This window comes from Mirounga angustirostris, unplaced genomic scaffold (genome assembly GCF_029215605.1).
Source record: "Mirounga angustirostris isolate CCGP_5_RB_7025 unplaced genomic scaffold, mMirAng1.0.hap1 SCAF_4, whole genome shotgun sequence".
NCBI classification, from domain to species: domain Eukaryota; kingdom Metazoa; phylum Chordata; class Mammalia; order Carnivora; family Phocidae; genus Mirounga; species Mirounga angustirostris.
In genome coordinates, this window is record NW_026991712.1 from 186,154,714 (window position 1) to 186,175,621 (window position 20,908).

The 20,908-nt window shown below is 58.3% G+C and overlaps 1 protein-coding gene across 3 annotated transcripts in view; it reads right to left on the minus strand.

Moving 5' to 3' along the window:
* Positions 1-20,908, minus strand: part of KCNAB2 (potassium voltage-gated channel subfamily A regulatory beta subunit 2) — an 84,993-nt gene that overhangs the window by 37,465 nt on the left and 26,620 nt on the right. Inside the window, exons 2-3 of one of the 3 annotated variants that reach the window (XM_045898839.2) lie at positions 15,090-15,218; positions 13,911-13,952 (exon numbers count right to left, since the gene is read on the minus strand). In XM_045898839.2, coding sequence (XP_045754795.1) covers positions 13,911-13,952; positions 15,090-15,166 — 119 coding nt within the window. In that variant the 5' untranslated portion in view covers positions 15,167-15,218. Of the gene's footprint in view, positions 1-5,021; positions 5,340-13,910; positions 13,953-15,089; positions 15,219-20,908 lie in introns of those variants that run through there. The other 2 variants (XM_045898838.2, XM_045898836.3) reach the window with 2 other exon arrangements.

Genomic DNA, 20,908 nt, shown 5'->3' on the forward strand with positions numbered 1-20,908 from the left:
CAGTACAACTGCTTCCAAGACCAAGCTTCTCTCCCACCAGCGGCCACGCCCAGAGCTCTGAGCTACGTCACGGTCTTACACAGCCCTCCGGACAATTCCGTGAGGAAGTGCCTACAGTCTCCACTTTCCAGATGGGGAACTGAGACAGGGAGGCCAGGTGCCTCACCCAAGGTCACACAGGTACCGTGTGGAGCCGGAATTCCTCCCGGGGCACTCACCCTCGCTCTGGCACCTGTTGTGGGTGGAAATGCATCCCCCAAAAAGACATGCTGAGGTCCTGACTCTTCTATCTGTGACTGGGAACTTATTTGGAAGGAGGGTCTTTGTAGATGTCGTCAGGTTACGGTGAGGTGGTACTGGAGTAGAGGGCCCTAAATCCGATGACTGGCGTCCTTATAAGGAGAGAGACTTGGGGACAGACAGACAGGCGCGGAGGGAAAACAGCCATGTGAAGCCGGAGGCCAAGACTGCAGCAGCGCGTCTGTGAGCCACGGGATGCCAGCGCTGGCTGGCAGCCCCCAGAAGCTGGACGAGGCAGGGAGGGAGCGCTCTTCCTCTAGAGCTCTCAGGGGGGGACCGGGCCTGCCCACACCTGGATTTCAGACTTTGGGCCTCCAGAGCTGTGAGAGGGTCAGTGTCTGTTGTTTTAAGCCCCTATTTGTCGTACTTCGTTGAAGGAGCTGCCGGAAAGCGATACAGGACCTTTCACAAGGTGGACTCATCCCCCGCTTAGCCTCTGAGACTGGTCCACACACCATCCCTCTCTGGTCTCTGCTCTTTCTCTCCTGCCTCTCCTATTGCCCGCTGTCCTCGGAGACACACCTGTCCTGCCCCCCATCCTCAGAAACACACCTGTCCTGCCGCCCCCTCCTCGGAGACACACCTGTCCTGCCCACTCGTCCTTGGAGACACAGCTGTCCTGCCCACCTGTCCTTATAGACACACCTGTCCTGCCCCCCCCCCCTCCTCGGAGACACACCTGTCCTGCCCACTCGTCCTTGGAGACACAGCTGTCCTGCCCACCTGTCCTTATAGACACACCTGTCCTGCCCCCCCCCCTCCTCGGAGACACACCTGTCCTGCCCACCCGTCCTCGGAGACACACCTGTCCTGCCCACATGTCCTTACAGACACACCTGTCCTGCCCACCCCCCCCACAGTCCTCGGAGACACACCTGTCCTGCCCACCCGTCCTCGGAGACACAGCTCTCTTGCCCACCCGCCCTTGGAGACATACCTGTCCTGCCCACCTGTCCTCAGAGACACACCTGTCCTCCTGCCTACCTATCCTCCTGCCCATCTGTCCTCTGAGACACACCTGGATTCTCAGCTCTTCCAGGAAGCCCTCTCTGACGGCCCAGCTGCAAGGGATCTCCTGTGAATAACCGAGCAGCTAGGTAGAGTCTGCTCAGTGAACGTGACCACAAACCAAGTACTGCCTGGTGATCGTGCCGGCTCGTGGTAAGAGCCGATGGCCCAGGGTCAGAGCTCGTAGGCACGCAGGCCAGTCCCCCCGACCCCCCCAGAAGCTGATGACCAAGCCTCCCTGCCCAGGGCCCCCCCGCCCTCCTGGTCTGGGCTGCATTACAGGTGCAGATGCTGCCTCCAGTCCTGTTGTCTAGGAAGCAGCAGGGACGAGACACATTTGCAGGGGAATATTCTGGAAAGGGGGTTAGGGCCAAGACCATTCAACACCGTCCAGCCCATACCTGCAGAGGCTTGGGATGTTCTTGGTGCTGGGAACAAAGGCTCTGCTCATAGGGGCTGCAGGTAAGAGGGCCAGCAGGGGGTGTGAGGATGACAACGGGACAGGACAGTGGGATTGAGGATGGTCTGGGAGGCCTTTACTAGATCCGGTGCTCGGGAAAGTCTCCCCGAGGACCAAGATGTGATAGACGGGAGGGAGCCAGCCCTGAGAAAACCTGGGGGACCAAAATGTGCAAGGGCCTTGGGAGGGAATGAGCTTGGCGTCTTCCAGGTCCAGAAGGAAGGAGCCTCCTGAGTGGGAGTAAGGGGGCCTAAGCTGAAATCTGAGCAGGCGAGGGCCATGCGGACCTCGAGGGGATTTGGGGTCCATTCCTGGTGCCCTGGGGGGCAGGGAGGAACAGAACGCCTCCAGCCAGCCCGTGGCCGAAGCTGCTGCTGCCTCTGAGGCCACATCTCTGGGACCCCCCTCATCGCTACCCCCCAGTGGGTGTGGGAAGGGGAGCTTCTGCAGGCACTGTGCGGATTTAAAAATTTGATGCACTTTTTTTAAACCACAAGAGTTGAGGAAAGTGAAGAAGCCGTGGAGGAAGTTAACAGGAAAGCTCTTCTCCCAGCTGCGAGCCCAGTTCAGCTGATAAGATGCCCAGGCCTAGGGCACAGCTGTCCCAGTGCTCCACCGAGCGGGGGCTTATCTGGAGGCATTATCTTTTTTACATTAATATTTAAGACGGAATTTAACGGACTGCAGCCCTGCTGCTGGCGGGGACGGTGGCTGTGAAGAGGCATTTATCTGGGATCTTTAATAACTGGGGGCTTTAGTTGCAGAGGCCCCCGTTTTCCCGATAACCACAAACCCCCTGGAGGCAGCAAGATGAAATCCGCCAGATAAAGAAGGAGGCACGTGGGTGTGACAACCTTTGGCCCATCAAATTCGAAAGGCGCCGTGGTTTTTTGTTCCTCTCTGATCCTTGGGAAGTGGGTTTTCCCTGGGTACTTAGCCCCCTGGCTAGTTCCCCACGTTTCAGATGCGGCCCAGATTTTCCTTGGGGTGTCAGGCAAATAAGACATTTGTTCCCGTCTCCCCCACCCCATGTTAGCTTCCTGGGGCTCCCCAAACGGAGCACCACAAACTGGAGGGGGGGCACTTCAAAGATCAGAAGTTGATCCTCTCTCAGTTCTGGAGGGCAGAAGTCTGAGATCCAGGTGTGGGCAGGGACGTCTCCCTCCGGAGGCTCCAGGGGATGACCCCCCTGCCTCTTCCAGCTCCTGGTGGCTGCAGGTGTTTCCAACCTCGTGGCCACATCCATTCTCTGCCTCCCCCGACACGTGGCCTCTTCCCTGTATGTTGTCATATGGCCTTCTTATAAGGGCGCCAGTCATCGGAGTTAGGGCCCACCCTACTCCAGGAGGGCCTCATCTTAACTGATTCCAAACGCAATGACCCTATTTCCAAACAAGGCCACATTCTGGGGTTCAGCGTGGACACGATTCACCCCAGTGCACCTGCCATCATGAACTGTATCCACCACGGAGGGGGCTGCGGTCTTCCCAGGGGAAGAGGATGAGCTCCAGCGGCTCCGCTTCATCCTGTTGCCCTCCACCTTCCTTGCTCTGGCCCAGCCACACCGGCTGGATGTACCCCTGTCTCCTTGGCCTGGAAGGTTCTACCCCGCATCGTCAAATGTCCCCTATCCAGATGGTTCGGGTCTCAGCTGTGCCTGGCCTGTCTTACTCCCTTAGGTGGTTACTTGCTTTTTCTCTGCTTCCCTGAACGAGAATGTGCTGTCCATGAGGGTGGGGACCCTGTCCATCTTGTCTGCGTGGCATCTGGAGCCAACAGACCCCCCCCTTTCTAAAAAGATTTAATTTATTTGAGAGAGAGAGAGAGAGAGTTCACACGTGAGACTGAGCAAGTGGGGGGGGGGGCAGAGGGAGAGGCAGACTCCCTGTTGAGTAGGGAGACCAACAAGGGACTTGATCCCAGGACCCTGGGGATCACGACGGAGCTAAAGGCAGACGCTCAACCGTCTGAGCCACCCAGGCGACCTTGAGACAACAGACCCTTAATAAACATCTGCTGAATTAATGACAAGTATCAATGACCAGTGCCCCCTCCCCCCCAGTCTCATCTCCCTCTTGAGAAATTTCCATTAGAATTAGGAGCTGTTGGGGCCAAACTAGCTGATACTTTGTCCCTTGCTTACAGCTGGATTTAGAATACAAAACCTTAAGAATTCTGCCATCTAATGGACTCACAGCAGAAGTGCTTTGTTTCTTTAAATGGCAACCACCGGTTCAAACAATGGTCCAGACACACTGTCCATGGGAGCAAATGTTAAAGCAATAGGGCTGGTCTCTGCGCTCCCCTCCAGAGAGCAGCCAGACAGCCCCCAGGGCCTGTGTTAGATGGAAACCAGATCACATACGGGACACCCAATTAAATCCGAACTCCAGACAAACAATGTTTTAGTATAAGTATGACCCAAATATCATGTGGGATATACTTATACTTAAAAAAAAAGTTCATTTGAAATTAAAATTTAACAAAGGAACAAAAGCATGCAATTTATAAATGCAAAAGCCAGCTCTGGGGCTCTCTGGCCACTCTCTGAGGCTCTCATTGGAGAAAGTGGGCCGACCGGAGTGCTGCCCCAGATGCTGATTTCAAAGACGAGCCAGCTGAACAGAATGTCCCTCTGAAGTTCCAAGGAGAGTGAGCCCTACATGCCTATCACCTGGAGAGCACAGGGGACGCCGAATCCACAGCTACCGACGCAAGCTCAGGGGAGGCAGCTACCTCAGAGGCCGCCTGTGGAAAACCTGCCCCGCGTGAGGACGGACGGTCCAGCTTAGGGTCCCACAAGAGGGGAGCACAACTTTGCCCCCAGGACGCAGCCCGGGTTTCTGGTGCCAGGACGAACTTACTGCTAGAGGTGACGAGCAGAGAGGCATTTTTGTTAATTCGTGTCTAGCCAGCCCCTAATCATTCATTTGCCCCAGTGATGGTGCAAGAAGGCAAATGAAAACCCCGCGCTTAACCCCCAGTGCTGCAGTGTTTTCAAGAAGGCACGTTCTTCTCCCACGGAGCCCAAGTCCAAGTGGTCACAGTGCTTATCTGGGAGGGCAGGACTATCCTGTGGAGAGCAGACTTTGGTTTTCTTTCATACGTTTCTACGTGGCTGGGCTTTTTTAAAAACACGAACCAATCACCCCAGTGTCCGCTCACGGCCCTCTCCGCGCTCCTGGGCGGCAGCTCTCCGGCAGCCCCTGCCGTGTCCGGAGCGCTTCCCGCCCGGCCCCAGCCCGGCCCTTACCGGTACTTCATGCCCGTGTGCCGGGCGGTGCAGCCGTCCAGGGAGAGGCCGTGCATGCGGAGGAAGCTCTCCATGTTCCTGGCCTGCGCGGCCGCCCGCACCTCCCACAGCCGCTGCAGCTCTGGCCTGTCGGTCTGGCGGACGGGGTGCAGGGCCCAGTCCGAGTGACACCTGCTGTTCACGCTCCTCAGGCTCTCGCTGTACGTCATGGACAACATGGTCCCGCCCGGCCTGGGAGCTGCCGCTGTCCAGACGGGAAACGCCGGGTGGCCTTGAGTTAGAGACGGTGCCGCTGCCTCCCCCCCGGTGCCCGGCTGGGTGCTGTGCCCGGGGCAGGGGTGCTGCAGACACACGTCCTCCAACCGGAGTGGCCACAACGGGTCTCGGCGCCCGTGGCCGGGCCGCTGGACGAAAACTGCTCCTGGCACCAGACTCTCCGTCCTCGAGGCTGCCCGGCTGGGAATCTGGCTAAGCCACGTCCTCTGCCCTCACAGCCCCGAGACAAGCGCAGGCCAAGCTGCATTCCAGCGCGAGAGCGCAAAGGGGTTCCAAATGAAAACAGGGGCAGGAGAGCATGCAGAGAGCCCGGCCCCCCACCGCCAAAGCCACCGCGTCACAGTGCTCCCTGGCGGTGTGCCCAAGGTCGAACCAGGCACGGGGCTGTCTCCCGGAAGGAGTGTGCGCCCGCCTGTCACGGAAGCAAACTCTAGGGTGGTGATGCGGGAGGAGGCCGCCCGAGGAAGGCTTACAAAGGGGGACGCGATCCACACACATGTTCTCTGCCTGTAGCAAGTGCCACGGCCCCGGCAGATTCTTTGGGCACCATCCTCCATGATAACTGAGTATGTCACAATCCACACATTTTGCCCCAGACCGAATGGGATGCATGTAAGGACGGGGGCGGGGGGAGTGACAAGAGAGGGACAGAGGTTTGGTACAGACGGGGAGACGGCAAAGCTGACATGTGAGGAGCTGCTGCTAAATTGTCCTCCTGAGCGAGGACTACCCTCTCGGAAACCAGAAACAGCACAGATGTCCATCAGCGGGGAAACTGGTTGCGGAAATGAGAGTCCATCCCTGGAATGGAGATCTGTGCAGCCTTCAGGGAGGCTTCTCTGCATGGGCTGAGATGTGATGAGTCCTAAGAGACAGTAGTAAAGAAAAGACCACACGGCAAGAGGAAGAAGCGTGCGCACAGAATGCTACCACCTGTGTTAACGTGAGTGAGTGAACCACGGAGGGCGCTGTGGCCGCGTAGCCACATCCTGCAGTACCTTTGGGCAGCAAGGACATGGTCGCGGGGCCAGGGGTGCCCTACAACTCGGGGACGCCCCCCTGCACGTGACCACAGCCTTCCGCCCTGGCTCGGATGCCTGCAGGGCGGCCCCAGCATCATCACCGAGGACAGAAGTTGGGATGGGAGTTGCTATTTCAGCAGCAGAGCAGGATCCTGGAGGCAGCTGGACGAACCAGCACGGTCCCCACCTCAGCCCCAAGGGCAGCAAGTTCCATCATCCCTGGGAGGGGCCGGGAAAGCTGTCCCGGGAGGTGAGGCCGCTGCAGAGGCCTCGGCTCTGTCCCTGAAGGCAGAGGTGGTGCCCTGGGCTAGCCCCCTCCTTGGGTGAGCTCTCCCCCACCCCCCACCCTGACTTCCTAGCTCCCTTTCCTGCTGTAATTTTCCTCTACAGCCATATCCTCACCTGACCTGCTAGAGTTTTCTCTAATCGTCTTGTTTGTTGCATCTGATCCCCTGAAGGCAGGTCCAGGAGGGCGAGGACCTTTCCGTCTGCTTTTACCACTGAGGCTCAGTGCCCACCGCAGAGACCGGCCTTCCCTGGCAGGGTCAACAGCACCTCCCTGACTCAGGCCTGAGGCTCTAAGCAGCGTGCCTTCTCCTGAGGGGGCGGGGTGGGCGCCTCTGGGGCCAGGACTCCCCTTCACCGTGGCTCAGATCCACAGGGAGGGGGCCTGCAGGGCCCAGGACGTCTGGTGTCCCCCAAGGGTTTAGACTAAGGTCTCTGATGGATGCTAAAGAAGGTAGAGATGTCCCTGGCATGAAAATTCCCATGTCCAGGAGAGTCATTCTGGAGGCAGTGGAGGGGCCCAGGGCTCTAGGATGGGGGGCTGTCTTAGGAAATGGGGCCATGGAAGCCCACACACAGCAGCACAGCTCCCTCCCTCCCTGCCTGCTGCCCCCCCCCAAGCATACCCAGGGGCGGGGCAGTGTGGGGCAGCTGCTTTAGACATGGCCGTGTGGCCGGCTGCCCGTCCTGCGTGGGGCAAAGGCGGGCCAATTCTGGTGTCCCCGGGGGTCCCCGTTCAGAGAAGAGCAGCCTGGCAGGCTGGGGCTCCGGCGGTTCTTCCCGAAAAGCAGGACCCACCTCAGACGCACACCTTCCCCGCCAGGCCCAGCCAGGCCGAGATCAATAACCATTAGCTTTCAAGACATTACCCACAAAAAGCAACCTGGTCTGGTTTGGCTCTGGAAGTCCAGCCAAGGTCCTGGGGCTGGGACGGCGGTGTGGCTAAGCACCTAGGTCCTGGACAGGGGCAGCCCTGTCTGTCACCTACTCAGGGGAACCCATGCAGGCCCCCTGACAGCTCCAAGGCTCAGTCTCTATGTCTGAGAAGTGGGACGAGCAGAGGCTGATGGCACAAGCTGTGCAGACAAGCCTGGGCAGGGGCTGGTGGTGCAGCTGGGAGCAGGCCTCGTGAACTGGGCGGGGGCTGGTGGTGCAGCTGGGAGCAGGCCGCGGGTGGGGAAGTGGCTGCCATCAGTTAGGACACCAGTTAGGATAAGTGGGGTGGGGACAAAAACGGGGTGGAGGAGACAGAGGCCTGAGGGCAGGGCGGGCCTCTGGAGCGGGCACAGGGAGCAGGGGCGTGAATGATACCAGGGAGTGCTACCGACACCAAACATCACTAGAAAATGTTGAATGGGATGACTATAGACATCAATAGCCGACCCCAGTCTTGCACGGAATGTGCATTCCTAATGAGATGGGTGCAGGCAGGGTGCAGCCAGGATTTAGAGGGTGCCCTCTCTGTGGGGGCTGGGGTCTCCTCTGCTTGTGATCTTTCCTTATAGCACACCTCAGAGCGACCTTGGGAGCGGGCTTGTGGGTGTCGCCTGCAGCATGGAGGACGCTCAGAGCCTCCTGCGGTGAGTGTCCCCATGACACTGGCACAGGCTGGGGCCAGGGGACTCTGAGAGAGGTGGGGCGGGGACAAGCATGGTGGCCCTGGCTGGGGTGGCGGGGTGAGGACTGGTGACCACGAGGGCGCACAGCACAGGAGGAGCTGGGAAATGTTCCTCCTCTCCTCCAGGGAGGCAAGACCCCACCGAGGAGGAAGGACACAGGAGGCACAGAGGTGCTCTGACATGGTCAGCAGGGCTGCCCGAGGGAGAGGACAGAGTCCGGCCCCCAGCCTTCCTCATGCTGGGGCTTATTCCCAGCTTTCTCCCAAGGTGACTGGAGCAGGCTTGGGTAGCTGGAAGAAGGGGTCCCAGGAGGGCACTGCCAAAAGAGAGGGCCCACTGCTGGGGCTCCTGCCTCAGGCCCCTCGCTTGTCAGGGCTCAGGGTGCAGTGACTCTGACCTCACGTTCCTCCTCACCATCTGGCCCCCCCACCCTGTCTCAAGAAAGACCAGCCCCCTCCCTCAATAACCACGGCTAATTACAGGCACCTGCAGGTTCTTCCGGCGCCGGAGCCCGCCTTTTGCAAAGCTATTCTTGTGGAGGGAGGGCTCGGGGGGATTCCCGTAAACGAACACTGAACACTGTGACATGGAAAAAGGAAGGGAAGGCATTGACCTCATGAAGTCAGCTGGGACCGCTACCTCCCCAAAGGGCCTTCCACCTGCAGTTTCTGAAACTGTGGTCTGTTTACCGAAAGCCACCAAAGCCTGAAATGTGAGGTTCAGAAGGAATCCTGAACGGCTCTTTTAAACAGCGACATCGGTCTCCATCTTAGAGAAACCAGGCCAAGTGTCTGAAAGCGGGAATGCGAGGGGAAAGCTGCATCATTCCGGAGCGCGGCTCGAAAATGCACGGCATCGCGTCAGGGTAAACACAAAACCACCTTTGCTCGAGAGAAGTCAGCGAACCAAGGCCCAAACAAGCAGCCCCCGGCTCCCTAAGGCATGTGTTTCCAGACAGACCTTTCTGACAGCCATCCCCCACCCCCGCTCCGCTGTCATTCGCGGGAAGCCCCCAAAATGCTGAATCTTCATGGTGAACCCAACAAGGTGGAGCTGGATGTCCAGGTCTCCCCAGGACGGGAAGATGGAACAGTCCCCACTGGGCAGGTCTGGGAGGCAAGCACGCTCAAGCGGCAGGATGTCCCCCCACCGCCCCCGTCAACTTGCAGCTACCTAGGGCTGGCTTTTTTTTTTTGTTTTTTTTTGAGGTTTTCTGCTTTGAAAAAATATACAGAGGGTCTAATTTCAGATCAGCCAAATGCATCCCCCAGTACAGTCCCCCTGTGACTTCCATTCCTGGGACGCTGGTCCCCCAGCAGCAACCCTGAAGAAGGCGGCTGCCACGGGACTCCTGGAGCTGAGGGGGCCACTCACCTGCCTTCCTGGCGTCTGCTCGTTAAAAAGGACACAGTCTAGTTTACTAGGGTTCACCAGACGCTCTACGGATCTGCCGCACCAGCTCTTTCATTAGGGAGTGTCACTGTCGGACGTCAGAAGCAATTGGTGAATGAGACGCGCCCCGTGAGGGTCGAGTTTGGAGGCAGGGAGTCCATTAGTCTATTAGGGCGTTTTCAGCTCAGTGAGAGAGGCTGAATTATTCACGAGCGTCTCTTCCCCTAAAAGCCCGGGAAATGCAGTTCTGCAGTGCAGCCTGGCAAGGCCCGATCCTGGCACGCGGGGCTGGGAGGGGGGCGCTGACTGGGGTCCGGACCTTCCTGTGGGCACACTCCCTCACCAGCCCTCCACTGCCCCCCCGAGCACCAGAGACATGGGCCACAGGTGGGGAGGGGCAGGCCGTGCTTTGGTTATTCGAGGCCAGGACCCAGGACTCGCAGCTCTGCCCACCATGTTCTGTGTCTGCAGTATGGGGCCGGGGGTCCGTGGAGGATGTGACCACCACCCACAGTGAGGGGGTTGGGGTCTGGCAAGACCTACCCTCAGCAATGCAGACGGACGTCCCTCCTCCCTTCTGCCGGGACGTGACCCAGATTGGTATACCTATGCTGTCAGTACCTATAACTGGCCAGAAGGTTCTGGAAGTCTGCTATTTCAACACCACACCACCACTCCCTGCAGGCAGGGGTGCAGGGACCCTTCCTCACAGGACACATTCTGACCCAGCTTTGGAAGATGCTTTGAGGCTGAACTCAGGGCTGAAACTATGCTGAGACCCCATTCCAGGGTCACAACCTCAGGGGCACTCCTTGTCATCCTAGGATCCCAAGGAAGTCTCAGCACGACTCTATCTTCCAGCAGGAGGGATTCCGGATGGAGGCTGAGTGGATTCTCCCATAACAAGCGTGCAAACAGTGGACGCTACCAGAGCGGGGAGTCGCTATCCAGACCCGCGGTAGAAAGCAAACAAAATGGGACGTGGGGTGCAGAGCCTAAGGAACCGGCAGCAAATCGTTACCAGGAAAGACCCCAGTGATGGAACTGGGACAGTTGCTGTCAAAGGCACAAGCCCACCGTGTCAGGTCCCTGGTCTCTATGTCACTGCTGGGTGTTGGCCTCAGCCTGACATACTCTGACACCCCGTCTCCTTTTCCTGGGCTCTGCACCCCTGTCAACCCCACATCCCTCTCAGCACCAGCCATCAGTCACCTGGAGGACAGGGCTCCTGACTTCCTGTTCTCCTGCCCTGCTCCCTTTACTCCTCGTCCTGTGGCTCCTGGGGCTCAGCCCTTCTCCATCGTTCCTGAGCTCCCTGCATCCAGCCTTTCCACCTGCCGTCTTATTACCTCCCCCAGTGGAGCTCTGATCTCTGCCCTGCTCAAACACCATGGACGGCTCCCCAGTGCCCACTGAATGTAGTCCAAGCTCCTTTGCTTGGCACTCAAGGACCTTCCCTACCTGACCTCCATCTTCCTCTACAGTCTGGCCTCCTGTCACTGTCCATCCCGCCCCCCACCACCTCTTGTTCTTGGCACCTCTCCAAACTGTGGCTCAGGCATCTACTGGAATGTTCCTCCTGGGCTCTACGCTGAAGACTGCCCAGCCTCCAAGGCCCCCTCAAAGCCCTCATGCTATCTCCTCCACGAAGCCTTGCCTGACTCACAGTGGGCGGTGCTCACTCCTTCCTCAGAATGCCAACGGCTGTCTGGATTTCTCCCACAACAAGTTCTGCCTTCCAGATATTATTAGTTATTTGGGTTCTGGGGTAGACTGCGTTATGGTTCCAGGACCTTTACCCCTCTCTGCATCACCTGACTATGGTTCTCCTAATGGGGGTGGGGCTATATTTTCCTGCCCTTCGACATCTGGTGTGGTCACAAGACTTACTTTGGCCAGAAGTATGAACAGGAGGGCCAGTGGGCCACTTCTAACTGTGGGCCTTCAGATGCACGAATGTGCACCTGTTCTTCCTCTGGTGCTTTTGCCTGGAACAGCCTCTGGTTGAAAAGGACGGGAGGGGGCGCCTGGGTGGCTCAGTCCTTAAGCGTCTGCCTTCGGCTCAGGTCATGATCCCAGGGTCCTGGGATCGAGCCCCGCATCGGGCTCCCTGCTCAGCGGGAAGCCTGCTTCTCCCTCTCCCACTCCCCCTGCTTGTGTTCCCTCTCTCGCTGTCTCTATCTGTCAAATAAATAAATAAAATCTTAAAAAAAAAAAAAAAAGAAAGAAAAGGACGGGAGGATGAACACCCGGGCCCCACCTGCAGCTCAGGCCAAACCCAGCGGAGCCCAGCCTGGATGAACTGACACAGACACGGAAACAAGAAATACACGCTTCTTGTTGGAGGGCACTGAGTTGGCAGGTTGTTTGTCACATGGCATTCTCCGGAACAGCTGACAGATACAGGGTCTTGCCTCCCTTACTGGTCTGTGAGCTGCTTGAGGGCAGGACGCACACCTCGAACACCTCTGCCCCGTGAGGGGAGGGACCGCACGCCGACTGACCTAACCCTCTGAGGGCTGTGTGGGTGCCCAGATGACAAGGACGCCCCCCTGGGAGCGGCACCCAGGATATTAAACGAAGATCCCACCTCGTTAGAGGTCATCGTCGGAGACCCCACAAGAGATACCTGAGTGTCTATTACAAGAAACCACACTGGAGACGCAAAGGGCGGGACGGTCGGAGTCTGTGGGCATTGGGGACGCGGGGCTGAGAGGCCCAGACGGAGGTCTGCGCATCTGGGGTGCAGTACTCCAACAGTTTGCCTCGAGGCAGGACAGAGGGTCCGCGGGAGTGCACAACAGGTTGGATCTGTGGGGCCCTGAGGGCCAGCAAGGGGTATGGGACCCTCTTTCGCTTTAGCTCTGTGATACCCCACAATCTCCTGGGCACCTCCCTCGGCGGGGCCCTTCCGACTGGCGGTCTGGGCCGCGGTTCTGCCGCCAACCGTCTCACTCTTTTCCTCCGGGGCCTCTGAGGACTCAGTTCAGGGGCATGTTTGGTCTCACTGGTCAAATCCTCCTGGGACGAATGTCTCACCCACAGTCTTACATACGATGCCCGTCATACATGCGTGACAGCACACGCATCATCCCATAAAAGCATTTGCAAGCCCAAGTTCAGCTCTAGCTATTTCAGGCAAAATCTTATCCAGCAGAAATTTCAGTCATGTCTTCAGGGCTCTCTGGAAGGAGTGAGACCCTGTGGGAGGCACTGAAGGGGTGGCGAAATTAGCCCGAGGACCCAGGCCCATGGTCACGCTCAGAGGTGCTGGGGCTGCAGGAAGGAAAAGCCATGTGGGTTTTGCAGGGCTGCCGACCCCAGGAGCCAAGGCCCCAGACTCCCCGTGCATGGGCGATAACCAGCCCCTGGCTCTGCACTGGCAGGTGGGCATAGCCCTGGGGAGCTGGTCTAGACAGAGACCTTCCAAGGCATAAATGCCAAGGCACACGCCACACACCAGGGCCCTGCTCCCAGGAGCCACACCGAGTTCCCACAGTCCCGAGGCTGATGGGGCTGACCCATGGCTTGCTTAACCCCGACACTTTCCCGACAGGAGGAAAACGTCAAAGTAAATTCCTGGAGTTACAGACTACCTGAGAAGCACACGTCTTTGTGGCGCACCTCCCCACGCCACAGGTAAGCTGCCCGAAGGAGGAAGGGACTCACCCCGGAGGACTTTGCTGGCTGACCTGCCTTGGCCTGGGCTGCAAGGCAGGGCCCGTCGATGCCATGTGCCCGTGGGGTGCAGCCTTGCACCGAAGAACGTGGTGTGCCGATTCACCAACAGGGAGATGCCCCAGAAAACACCAGCAGGTCCAGCCCTGACCCAGGTCACACTGCAGCCCCATGCCCCCGAGAACGTATTGGCCTTTGATTACCCCTTTGATTCCAATCGGTTCAAACCCAAAGAGAAGGGGAGAATGGTTGGGTTTGCCCCACCTCGTTTACTGGGATCACCCAAGAAGCACAAACCCGTGGACAACAGACCTGCGGCATCTGCAGCTGGACAAGTGTGAGATTTTAAGGTAGACCCGGTGCGAGCTAAGCAGGGATCACAAGTCCGTTTGCTCCAATCGAAGCAAATTCTAGAGACAAGCACAGACAGTGCGCCCGACTTCACAGTGTTCATCAGGATGTTACATAATGCTGTGTGGGAGAGCACCGCCAGAGAAGCCCAGATTTTCACCAGCTGGGGATTTTCACCGGCACCGCTGAGCTGGATGGGCGTGGCCCTCCCGCCCGCTCCCCTGCCTTCAGCCTGTGGGGCTTGGGGGAAACGGAGGGCTCGTTACCTGTAAAACTGCAGCTGTCTTTTGGGGCTCCCATACCGAGTACTGCGGACAGCGATGGAGGACAGAGAAAAAGGAGAGAGAGACAGTCCACAATGGGCATTAGCCACGGGGAGGTGCAGGCCGGGAAACACCAGCGGCACCCCACAGCCCGGCCCCACCCCACTCTGCCCGGGGCTGCCGGGAGGATGCGCGCCCGGGTACCAAGTGCTCGGTGGCAGCGCCACCCAGTGGCGCATGGAGGCAGAAGCCCGGTCTGTCCAGCCGGACGCGGGGGCTCCTCCGGTGCCTGGCCTCATTCCCACAAGGGGCAGGGAAGCGAAGACAAGAGGTAAACCTCAGAGTGACAGTCTGTTTGGGTTTTAACGAAGTACACTTTAGAATGACTGGACAAAACCCTCAAACCAAGAAGTGACCTGTCACCCCACATGCTGGCGAGTCTGCGTGGGACCATGGGGTCATTTTTAGGACTTCGACCAAGGAGGGACACGCCCCTTTCCCTGTGGGTTCTACGGATACTTGCTCTGGGTCAGGCCCTAACAATTACTGGGAAAGGCCCAATGAATCAAGGGCTGACGGGCCCCTGGGGCTCCCCCCCCGCCGGGTCCATCTTTTGTGACAGCCACGGCCATCTGGGTCCTGGGCTCCATGGATGGGGCAGCAACTGTCAGCTGACCGACGCCTTCACGGGCTCTCCGTGTGGTTCAGCCTGGGCTGCTTTCCACAAGGAAAGACCCAGAGCTGGCTTTGGAACTGGTCTCCAGAGAAGGAAGGCGAGGGTGCCTGGTGAGCCACTAGCCGCCCCACCCCCACCCACTCCTCCCGGTGCAAGGCTCTGAGCCTCCCTGAAAGGGGGTATGCGAGCTGGGGTGTATAAGAAAGACGCAGAAGCTGGGAAGGGTCCCCCCCCTCACTTCCAGGCCTGCTACCTCCAGCGGAATCCTTCAGAAGAGTCAGGGATGAGTCTAATCCTGGCTCTACTCCACTGGGAAAATCTTGGGTTTTAAAAGCTTCCATTCCTTCCCTTGGAGAAAGCGCTAGCCTACATGAACCTCAGAGCCCTGTGGGCCTCCCTTGGTCCTTCCCTCTGGATCCAGGGCTGGTGACTGGCCTCGGGGACCCCTTCTCAGAGGCAGGACTGAGCCTGGGAGTGGCCTGGCTGGGTTGGGGGCAGGGGATCACCTGTAGATCATGCCGGGGGAGCCCGTCTGTCGCAGAGAGAGTCGAGCTGGGGAGCCTGTTGTTGATTCCGGATACATGGAGCCGGCCTCACTGGTCCTGACCTGCTCTCTTCTTCACGGAGGGAAGATTCTGGAGGAGAAGCAGAATAGAGGGGCGGTGGTTCAAAAGACCAGTTGGGTTTGCCCAGGAGGCTCTGTGACGGTGAAGGCCCAGTTTGTTGGGTATCTGTATATCCCTCATCAGACAGACAGACCAACCCATGAGGGTTCAGACAAAGCTGATGGTTGGGGTCAGTGGCTCTGTAACAGATTTCTAGTCTCCCACCCCCATGCTTCACAAGGTCGTTCTGCCTCCCCAGCTGCTTTCCTAAGGTTCTGGGAGCCCTCTTCTGGTGGTCCCAGGGGGCAACTGTGGACTTAGAATTTTGGACTGTCTCCACTGTCCCAGGAAGTGGCACCACCATCCTCCAGGCTCATCCTTGATGCTTCAGCTTCCCACCCTCTCCCAGCCCAGTGCTGGCTGGTGTCACTGTTCAGCTTTCAGGAAGGCAGCTGGTCAGATAACCCTGGCTCCTGGGACTCACGTCCTCCCCGTGGGTGTGACTTGCTCCCGCCCCACAGGTCATGGCACAGGTGACAAGATATCACCTCCGTGATCAGGTGATGCAGACCGTGCCTTCTGTCTTGCTAGCAGACTCTCTCCCTTGCTGGCTCTGAGAAGCAAGCTGCCATTGCTGGAGAGGGCCGTGTGGCCGGGAACGGAGGCCCTCAGTCTAACTGCCCACAGAGAAGTGAATCCTTCAAGCTGTGTGAACTTGGAATTCCGAGCGTCCTTCCCCATTTGAGCCTTCAAATGAGACCACAGCTCTGGCCAAACATCTTGGCTGCAGGCTTGTGAGGCCCTGAAGCAGCAGACATAGCAGACCCACAGAAACTGTGTTTTAAGTCCCTAAGTTTGCAGTCATATTTTATGCAGCAACAGAGAATGAATATGACAGACACATCTGTCCATTCACTTTTCCCCGTTACCCTCAAGCCAAGCTACCACCATCTGTCACCTGAACCACCAGGTCAGCCTCCTGACTGTGCCCCCTGCTTCCACCCGGCAGCCAGGGGCATTTGCTTCTATAGGAGATTAGGTCACGCACCCCTTTCTTCTCTTCTCCGACAAGCCAAGTGCACACCTTCTGCAGGGCCTTTGCACTTACAGCTCCTTTTGCCTGGAATGCCCTTCCAACAGACCTTCTCGTTGTTGGGCCTCCTTGGGGAGCCTGCCGCTGACTGTCACACTCTGGGATTCTCTCCCGGCACCCTGCCTATCCCATGCAGTCAGCACCAGCGACCTTCTTGCTGTCTGTCCCTGAGTTGTGAGGTCTTGACTCTCTCCAGAGGGCAAGCTCCACCAGGACAGAAATTTTGCTGGTTTTGCCACTATGCCTAGAACAGGGCTTGGAACTCAGCCAGGATTTAATACCTGGCTCCCAAAAGAGTGACAGTCCCTGATCCAAAATTACCTTGCTCTGTGCCGATGGGCAAAGGGATGGTCTGGGCTCAAAATATAGCCCTGCTTGCCCCCACTGGGGCCTCTCCGCTGAATGCCCATCTGGAGGGCTTGTTCACCTCACTCTTCCTCCCTCCAGGATGAGGACCTCCCGTTGGCAGGAAGCGGGCTTCCTCTGGATGCCCTCCACCCCCTGGCACGGGGCTTAGGTTACGTCTCACTCGTAACTGAGCTCCCCTCTGAGTGAGGGGTGTGCGCATGTGTGTGAACATGCTGGGAAAATGGGGAGAGGAAATGTAAGCCAGAGTCACTACAGTGACAGCCTCATGGAAATGACAGAAATGATGGGGTCAGTGAAGGTCCCCAAAGTTTTATTCTTTAAAAAACCTCATTCAGAAAGAAATGACAGAATGAAATAAAAGTGCACTTAAATCCTGAAAGAAAGCAGTGGATCCTCGGCTGATGTTGAATCCAATCTTTGGGCTCATCAGGTGATTCCTCATGAGCTGCAATGCCGTAACCCAGGCTGACCTCTCCCGGGGCCCCTTGTCCGCATGGCCCTGTCCATTTGCACCTGGTAGAATGGCTCCAGGCAGACCCTGAGGCCTCTTGGTCACCTTTCTTTCAAACTCTGGGGTTCCATCAGGGTCACTGTCCCCAGATGGACCAGCCTGACCCCGCCCTCCCCGCCCAGATCTATGCAAGAAAGAGGCACAGCGCCTTTCCTGCGGAAAGAGTTTGGTTACACGGCTCCGGGGCATTGAGTCCCTGAAGCTTTGGGGTGGGGGGGCCTCTCCTCTGTGCCCATTAGGTGCTCCTAGAGTGTGCTCTGCCAGGTCACACAGGGCATGAAACCCAACCATCTCACGAAAGTCATTAACCTTAAGTCAGAGGGTGGGAGGTTCACGGGTGCCCAGTGTCAGCTGAGGCCCTCCTGTGCACAGGTGCTGGTAGCTGTTTGTGCAACACAGAGCCCTGCCCACGGGCAGGAAGGCACAGCCGAGGGCGCGCAGAGCACCAGGCACCGTGTCCAAACACAGTGGTCCCGAGGTCATCGGGGAGGAAGGGTGGCTGGGGGGGCCAGGATGTCCTCACAGGGTCTTGTGGAAGGAGATGGGGGCCAGGCAGCCCAGAGCAGGCCGGGACGCCTGTGCCCGTAATTGGCGGATGTGGACTCCCCCCGACCCCCCACCCTCTCCTCTCTGGCTTTCCCTGGGTCCAGCTACTGAATGGTGGTGTCTCAACCCCCAGCTCGGGCACTCAGGGCTGTTTAACTTCCAGAATTCAAGAATCACAAACTCAGTCTGAATTTGAGACGGTGTAGGGACGTAGAGTCTCTGACTCCACAGATGTGGGGTGCGCCCAGGAATCTGCATTTCTAACTAGTCCCCCAGGGGATGCTCGTGTTCCTGGTCCGGAGACCACACTTTGAGGACTGCTGGTCCTGGAGCAGGAATGGGCAGACTATGAACGACGGACCCGATCCAGCCTGCTGCCTGTTTCCGTAAATGAGGTGTTGCTGGAACAGCTGCGTGCCCACTCGGGCATGAACCGTGCCCATGTCTGTGCCACGCTGTGGCGTTGAACACACGGTCTGGCTTGCTCCACCACCTGTCCCTTTATAGCCAAAGGTGGCTGAGCCCAGCTGAAGGCCGCTCTCCCCCACTCTCCAAGATGGCGCCTCTCAGCTCTTGGCTTTGCTGCTTCCACTTCACTGATGGAACAGAAGCAACCAGAGACCAGCTTCCCCCCACCCACCAACATCAGCTCTCCGAACATCCTGCTTCCCCTGCTACTGCCACCTGGACGACCCGGCCACGGCCACGGCCACGGCCACGGCGCTCCGCTGAGCACACACCCCACTCCGGCCCCACTCAAGAGCACCCCAACTCTTGCGCTGGCTCTTCCTTCTTTATGAGGCACTGCCCTCTGCAGACAGCCACTTACTATTTCTCTTGTCTGAGAAAACAGAAAGCACAGTCTCTGGATCCACTTCCTCCTCCACCAACTGCCCCATTTCTCTCCTTCCATTCATAGGAAAATTCCTCAAAAGAGTTGTCCTTTCTTGCCTGCAATGCTCCCTTCTGCCTTCCCCGCTCGGAGGAAGCTGCTCTTGCCAAGGTCACTGTTGCTAAGTCCGGTAGTGCCCACAGTTTGGGGGTGACGGCGGGGCTGCTGGGACCCATGCTGTCTGGCTTGTCTTCCTGCCTTCCCGCTGCTTCTTCTCAGTCTCCTTGGCTGCCCCTGCTCACCTGACTTTGAACCTTTTTTCTTTTCTTTTTTTAAAGATTTTCATTTATTTTTTGACAGAGAGAGAGAGAGACAGCGAGAGAGGGAACACAAGCAGGGGGAGCGGGAGAGGGAGAAGCAGGCTTCCCCGCCGAGCAAGGAACCCGATGCGGGACTCGATCCCAGGCCCCTGGGATCATGACCTGAGCCGAAGGCAGACGCTAAACGGCTGAGCCACCCAGGCGCCCCTAACCTTTTTTCTTTTCCATTACATGAGGTTCCTCAGATTTCCACCTGTCTTCTGGCTCTGAACTGCGCTGCTATGCCAGAAGGCCTGTGGTCGTACCTCCAGGCCCCGTCGTTCCCCTGGGCCCCAGACTCATCTGTTCAACTGCCCTATGGGCATCTCTCCCAGTCTTCTCTGGAGGGTGCAATGCTCTGTCCCACGCGTGGTGCTCAGGGCAGCCACAGGGACGGGGACAACTGGAGCTATGAGCTGCCAGTAGGGACACTAGGGAGGTGTCCCGGAGGAAGCCATCTGTCCCACTCCTCGCCTCTGCCCTCCTGGACTCCTGAAGGTCAGGCTCCCTCTGAGCCAGCAGCCAGCTCCCCAGCTCAGGCACTGGCCACGTTCTGGTGCCCATTTCATGAGGGACTTCTCTTGGCTGCAAAGGCCAATCCTAATAAGGGGGTGGGCGTGAGCACCGGGAGGTACGGCGCTGGTCACTATTGAGACACCAGCAATGCACTACTCACCACGTTTCCTCCTTCCCCGTCTCCTCTGAGACCCCGGGGATGTCTGCTTCACCGGGCAGGGAGCTTTGTCTCTTTCATTCCCCAGTTGTGTCCCAGTGCCCAGAGCAGCGGGCACACGGCGGGTACTCAGTGCACGCTGCCCGAGGGGACAAAGACAGGAGAGGCTCGCCCTGCCAGGCGTGGGGGACAGCAGGTGGTCTCCCCGGAAGCCACCTGCCAGGGGAGGGAGGGGGACTGGGGAGACTTCCCATGCCCCCTGCCTTGCATTCTGCTGACCTGCCCAGAGCCCCGACCTCTGCAGCTGCCACAGTTCAACCAGGAGAGACTGCATGTGCCCAGCGGCCGATCCCAGAGAAGCTGACGTCCTAGCAGGATGCTACCAATCCCAGGCACCACGGAGGGAGAGAGGCGGGCAGGCAGGGCTGCCCCTGTGCTCAAAAGGGACGGCTCTGGACAAAGGCTTCAGAAACCACTTGAGAACCGGCCGGGCCCAGGAGGGACAGCTGGCTCAGGGTGCAGCCTGGGAGTCCACAGTCTAGGTCCCCTGTCCCCAGCACTTCCACTTGGTTCCTGAGCAAGCCACCTGAGTCATCCTCGGAGAAACTGAGGCATGGAGTGCTCACAAACGCCCGCCCATACTTTCTCGTGGGAACAGAGAGAAGGAAGACACGAAAATGCTTTGAGCTCAGGAGGGAAGATGTTGGGTAAATCCTAGCTCTCCGTCATCATGGGAAAGGCGGCTGGCAATGACGGCAGGCCCCTCAGAGGCGGGGGCTCCATCTGTGGGCACTGCCTTTCTCCTCAGCTTACTATTCTGAAAACTTCCAAATATCATTAAAGTTGTGAAGAATCAGCACAGCAATGAACACCCGTGTGCTCTCATCCCATTCCCCCGTTGCCTGTATTTTGTCTCGTTTGCACGCCTTCCCTCTGCCCTCTCCCTGATTTCTCCACTCACACTCACACGCTCACACCCACTTGCTCACACACATGCCCTCCTCCACACACTCGCTCACACATACTCATGCTGTCACACGCTCACATGCACACACATGCTCACACTCACGCCCTTGCTCACACGCACACACACACACAGTCACACGCGCTTTGGCCAGATGAGCAATGACAATGTGTCAGCTCCAGCCTCAGCTACAGGAGACTTGCTCCACCACGGCCACGGACGAACGCGCCCCAGACCACCCTGCTGGTCCAAAGGGGACAGCTGCACGCGCAAGAGCCACCCGGCCTAGGCTGGGCACCGCCAGCCACCTTGGGACGTGGGGCCAGCCACCAGGACTGTTACGTGGAAGGTGACTTTTGCCCTCCTGGGAGCA